General features: G+C 59.5%; 2 protein-coding genes across 2 annotated transcripts; both read left to right on the forward strand.

Moving 5' to 3' along the window:
* Nucleotides 1-383: 383 nt before the first annotated feature.
* SPRG_10616 (hypothetical protein) lies at nucleotides 384-2,861 on the forward strand (the record flags this gene model as incomplete). Its single annotated transcript, XM_012349742.1, has 10 exons — nucleotides 384-1,091; nucleotides 1,145-1,198; nucleotides 1,247-1,312; nucleotides 1,371-1,517; nucleotides 1,564-1,816; nucleotides 1,861-2,163; nucleotides 2,211-2,248; nucleotides 2,288-2,438; nucleotides 2,485-2,576; nucleotides 2,627-2,861. The coding sequence occupies 10 exons, from the start codon at nucleotides 384-386 to the stop codon at nucleotides 2,798-2,800; spliced, it is 1,986 nt and encodes a 661-aa protein (XP_012205132.1). The 3' UTR covers nucleotides 2,801-2,861.
* Nucleotides 2,862-3,028: 167 nt separating this feature from the next.
* On the forward strand, nucleotides 3,029-4,628 carry SPRG_10617 (atypical/ABC1/ABC1-C protein kinase; the record flags this gene model as incomplete). Its single annotated transcript, XM_012349743.1, has 3 exons — nucleotides 3,029-3,238; nucleotides 3,291-3,851; nucleotides 3,897-4,628. 3 exons carry the CDS (start codon nucleotides 3,029-3,031, stop codon nucleotides 4,626-4,628), a joined length of 1,503 nt encoding a protein of 500 aa, XP_012205133.1.
* Between the last annotated feature and the right edge of the window lie 958 nt (nucleotides 4,629-5,586).

Raw genomic sequence — 5,586 nt, forward strand, 5'->3', positions numbered from 1 at the left:
AGGCCTACGTGTGTGTGGTTGGCAGCATGATGCAAGACGTAGTGAGTTGTGGCTACTACGAGTGCTCGTGGTGCTGGGCGTCTCGCAACGACGACGAACAAGGAGCTTGAGGATGCATGCTTCGATACCTTGACACCACCGAATCCATCTCAACGCGCATTGAGCGAGGGGCATAACGGAGAGTGCAGAACGTAGGAATCGACCGACAAGGCTATGTCAACGTCAACAACTCTCAATGCCAAAACGTCGAGATCGCAAGAAGGACCGCGACAAAACAACGACCGTAGTTGAGGTCCACGATGTCTCAGTAGTAGTTCTAATGCGCTCTCTGAAAAGAGTGTAAGTAAGGACTGGGGTCCTCGGCCTACCACAATGGTCAAGCAATGTGTACCACCTCGGCGCGTGCGCTCGGCGACGCCGAAGTTCGAAGCCAGAATCTTCGACGCGACCAGACATCTCACTTTCCGCACCCAGAAGCCGGCGCAATGCGGGTCACGCCTCGCGCATACTTGACGCCGCTTGCGCTGCTTGTGCTCTTCCACCACGTGCCAATCCTCATCGCGTGGGCCGTCTCGAGCGTGCGCGAGGCCTGTACGAGCGACGCCTTCCCGGTCATTCGCTACGTGCGCGTGGCTGTTGGGCTGCACAGCGGCCTTCTCGGGCTCTCGGTCATCGCGATTGCTATCACGCTGTGCTTGCCTGTGTTCCGCCCATCCGTGCCAAAGGAAACGTCAATCTTAGTGGCCATCGTCGGCGTCTACGTAGCGCTCGCGGGCTGGAGCGTCTACGGCCTGTACATCCATAACCAGGACTACGGCGCCTGCAACTGGCCGTTCTATCATCCGTCGATCGTGCTCTTCGACACGGTCATGTCGTGGATCGTCGTCATGCTCTGGATGTGCAACAACTCACCGCGGTTTTGCTGCCGCCGAGCGTCCGACCCGGTCAACTACTGGAACAAGCGCTGCCGCCTCTTGTCTATGGTGTGTGTTTGCACCGACTACCGCAAGCAGCAACTCGACATTGATGTCTTCTCTCTTCTGGGCGCTTTCTTGGCGCAGTTTCTCGGCGGTCGCCGCGCGCCTCGCACGGTACGCTGTCGCTCGATCGACTGAAACACGCGACTAAGACGCAATGCCTCTAGTACCAATCGCTGCACAGCCACGACATTGTACTGGCGCTGCGACTCGTCTCCAAGGCACTCGATAGCAGCTGCGATCTACCTCTGTTGCTCACGCTGGTGTAGCGCCAAGCTCATGAGCGACAAGAGGCGACGCCTGCACCGGCGCCGACAAGCAGTCTCCTCGATACGGTACACCGCCGTGCGTGCGTTTGAGATGCGTGGACACTGCCCTCTTGTGTCTTTCTAGTCGACGTTGCTCCAGAAAGCGTCCTACTACGGGCGCCTCTCCGCCGGCATCTACGGCTGGCCCATGTACATCTACTACAACCCGCTCTCGTGCCACAAGACGTGGTCGTGCTGCCAGCCACGCGACGTCAAGCAGCACTTGACGACGGTACCGAGCCGACACACAAATGTACTCTATTTACCATTATTACTAGCTCAAGGCGACGTCGGTGGGTCACGCGTCGCGCCACGCCGTGTCGTTCGTGCAGTACACTGGCGTACATCACACAAATGTTCAGTACATGGACCGCAGCAACTCGATCTTCCAAGTGCCCTTCTCGGTGCTCAAAGACGCTGACGCGAAAGAGCTCATTGTGTGCGTCCGGGGCTCCTTCTCGTGGCACGACATCATCACGGACGTCCTCACGCAGTCGGTCGCGCTCCCAGTCGACGAGACCTGCGTTTCGGGTATGCCCCTTGTCGTCGCTGTAGAAGATGCCGGCAGTTGGTAGGTACGGTGTACGCTCACGAAGGCGCGTACCGCGCCGCCCGCCACATTTACCAAGAGCTCCAGTCCGGTACCCTCAAAACCATATTTTGGGACACTGCCAATGAGCTCTGTGGCCGCGACGACGAGCCTACGGGCTGGCGCGTTGTGCTCACGGGGCACTCACTTGGCGGTGCGATTGCAACGCTCTTGGCGCTCTTCCTCGAAAAGTCCTTCGTCGTCCACGGCTACGTCTTTGCGCCCATGAAGGTGGTGGACGCGATCACGGCCGACCACGCAGCCTCGTTTGTGGACGTGTTCGTCTACGGTGCGACCAATGATTTGGTTGAGAGGACTCACGCGGCAAGCGTTTAGGCGACGACTTTGCATCGCGGCTCTCGGCCATGACTTTGGTATACGGCGCCAGTGACGAGGTGTCTCACTCGCCGTAGGCGCGGCTCCGGGAAGAAATGCTGGTGGAGCTCAAGAACGCCTCGAACGTTCCCCTCTACAAGGTGTATTGGCACGGATTCGACCCGACGTGCTGGGCGCCCAGCGTGCATGCGCACTGGAACGACTGGGAGTTTATCGAAAACCGCGACGGTACGTCAGCCGTCGGTATTGCCAACATCATCGTGCGACGTGATAGAGGTCGACATGCAGGTCGCCGGGCGCATCTTTCATGTGGAGCCCGAGGCGCCACGCGGCCTCTGGCCCCGGCTATGGCCGTCGAAAAACCCAGTGAGTTGCACCACCTGGATCAAGGCCATTTGAGATGCATCGTGGTGTAGGTGCTCACGTGCACGCAGCGATCACGCAGCCAGTTTGATCGGCTCTGGCTCAACTACCACGCAGGCACGGACCACTTTCCACACCACTACGACCAGTACTTGGCGCACGCTGCTCGGCGTTTGGAGGTGCTTGGCCAAGCCGACGCAGCGTTCTTTGAGGAGGCGCGTGTGTAACTCTAAACACTTTCTACTGCACACGCGAGAAACCAGAATTGTATTGGGCAGATGTATTAACAACAATGGTTTTTGCTTTGCCATCTACGCAACGCAGCTTTGGCCAACGGGAATTGAACTGGCGAAGGTGCAATTTGGTGCTGTGGTGTGCTTCGGTGCGGTTCGGCCCAGTCGTACTTAGTATAGCTCGCACTTTATCCGCGCCCATTGCTCGAGAGTCTCGGCAGGATGGCGATGCTGCGGCCCGTTCTGCGGCTGGGCCTTCTAAGCGCAGTGTCCAGCCGCCACCAGAGCTCGGTGCGTCTTGCAGGCGCTGTGGGCCTTTTTGCCGGCGGGCTAACGGCCGCAAACGTCTCGTTGACAGAGACGCACTGCCGCCACGCGCAAGTCCACAAGAAGCCGCCAGTGCTGCATGCCTCTGGCCTCGCGATTCTTCCGGTGCGGCGTCATTGCAGCAACTGCATTCGCTAGACACTTGCTTGCTCTGTAGGTCGCGACAAGTGTGTGGGCGCGTATTGCACGCGTCCTGCGCTTGCTCTTCCACTGCGGGCGCCTCGTTCTCCTGGGCACGCCGCTACTCTTGACGTACCCCGTAGCACGCGTCTGCAAGGCCGACTTGCCCAACTGGTGGTGGCGCCTCGCGCTCTGGTCTGGCGGCCGGTCCAGCCCTGCGATCATCAAGTTTCTCCAATGGGCCAGCACGCGCCGTGACCTTTTCTCGGTCAAGTTTTGCGACACGTTCATGGCGTTCCACTCGCACGTGCAGACGCACGACTGGGCGTTCACCGAGGCCATCTTGCGCGACGCGTTCGGCCCGACGTGGTCCGAGCACTTGTCGCTCGAGCGCGAGCCAATTGGGTCCGGTGTCATTGCGCAAGTTTACCGTGGACGGCGCGTCTCGACGGGCGAGCGCATCGCTGTCAAGGTCATTCACCCACACATTCAGGACCTTGTTGCGCTCGACCTCGAGCTTCTCTGGCTCGCGGCGCGGGCCATCGACTGTGTGCTTCCGAACCTATCGGCCAAGGTCGGCATGGTGTCCTTTGCCCAGGTACTGCAGCCAAATTTGAACATGGACTGAATCGATGCATGGTAGGTCATGTCGAGCCAGCTCGATTTTCGCATCGAGGGCCAGAACCTCGCAACGTTTCGAGAGCACTTTGCCAACCGCAGAAAGGTGGCGTTCCCCGAACCCGACTTGGCGTGGACGACCGAGAACGTGCTTGTCGAGAGCTTCGTCGACGGCGTGCACATCATGGAGCACGTGACGGCGCAGCGAAGCTACGACCGACCACTCGCGTCGGTCACGATCGACGCGTTTCTCCGCATGCTCTTCTTGGACAACTTTGCGCACGGCGACATCCACCCAGGCAACATCCTCGTCACGACCGATGGGATTGCGCTCCTCGACGCCGGCATCGTCAACGTCCTCGGTGGCTCCGACTACGACGATTTTGTGGAGCTCTTCCACGCGATCGTCAACAAGAATGGGTACGAAGCGGGGCAGATCCTCCTCGCGAAGAGTCCGCGCCACCACTGCGTCGACCAAGACGCGTTCTGTCGCGGCATCAAGTCGATCGTCGACCGAGCGACGGCCAATTTGAGTTTAAAAGACGTCCCCGTCGGCGACCTACTCACCGAGGTACTCGAACTCTGCGGTGCCCACCACGTTGCGCTTCAAGGCCGGTTCGTCTCGGTCGTTGTCTCGATCGGCGTCCTTGAAGGCGTCGGGCGGCTCTTGGACCCGGAGCTCGACTTGCTTCAGGTGGCACTGCCAATCCTCGTTCAAGCCAAGCTCCAACGCATGAAGGCTGCCGCGTTAGCATAGGGTATACGATCTAATAGACAGAGGAGTAGAAATGGAGTCAATGAGACGGTCGGTGCGACGGCGCAGTCTCTGCGTATCGGATATCAACACGCTCGTCGATGTCAAATTTCATTGATCGTCGACGCGCGATCGACCGCTGCTTCACGTCAGATATTCGTTCGAATCACGCAATACGAGTGTGTATTCCATTCGACCACCTCAGTAGCTTGTAGCTGCTTCGTGCCGCCACGCTGCCTGTTGTCTTGGTGCGTGAGTGCGAGTGAGGAGGGTGGTGATCGTCCAGCGTATCTTTGTCCGGATAAATTATTACTCCGGATAAGACCACCGTTGTAGTTTGTCGCCAAACTCGGACAGCTCGAGCAGCATGGGCAGCGTCGCAAGCGTCGCCGCCGCATGCGCGGGTCTTCTCGCAGCCGCCGTGGGCGGCGCCGGCGTCTTCGTCTTTTGGCTTTTCCATGGCATGTACAACTCCATCCAAGCGCTGCCGCCAACACCCGAAATGCTCGCCGACAGCGATGCCTGCGTGCTCTTCCGGTACCTCCCGATGCTGCGTGCGCACGTCGCATGGCGACCACTGGGCGTCTTCCCAACGCCCGTGCACACAGCGACCTTGCCGTTATCGAGCTCTAAGCGAACTTTCTACCTCAAGCGCGAAGACCTCTCGAGCCCGCGCTACGGCGGCAACAAAGTCCGCACACTCCAGCACCAGGTGGCCGCTTGCGAAGTGCATTTGGCCGCGACGCCCGACGCCAAGTTCATTTGCATCGGGTCCGCGGGCTCGAACCTGATTGTTGCCGCGGCTGTGCATGGGGCCCACTTGCCCATCTACCCCTGCTACTCCAAGGTCGACGCGCCAGACCTCGACAACACCATCAACGTCCTCTCGACGCTCTCGTTCAACCCGGCCAAAGTCTTTTTCTGGCGCCACAGGCTCCAAATGCTCCGCGCGCTCGTTAGC

The sequence above is a fragment of the Saprolegnia parasitica genome (assembly GCF_000151545.1).
Source record: "Saprolegnia parasitica CBS 223.65 unplaced genomic scaffold supercont2.57, whole genome shotgun sequence".
NCBI classification, from domain to species: Eukaryota; Oomycota; class Saprolegniomycetes; order Saprolegniales; family Saprolegniaceae; genus Saprolegnia; species Saprolegnia parasitica.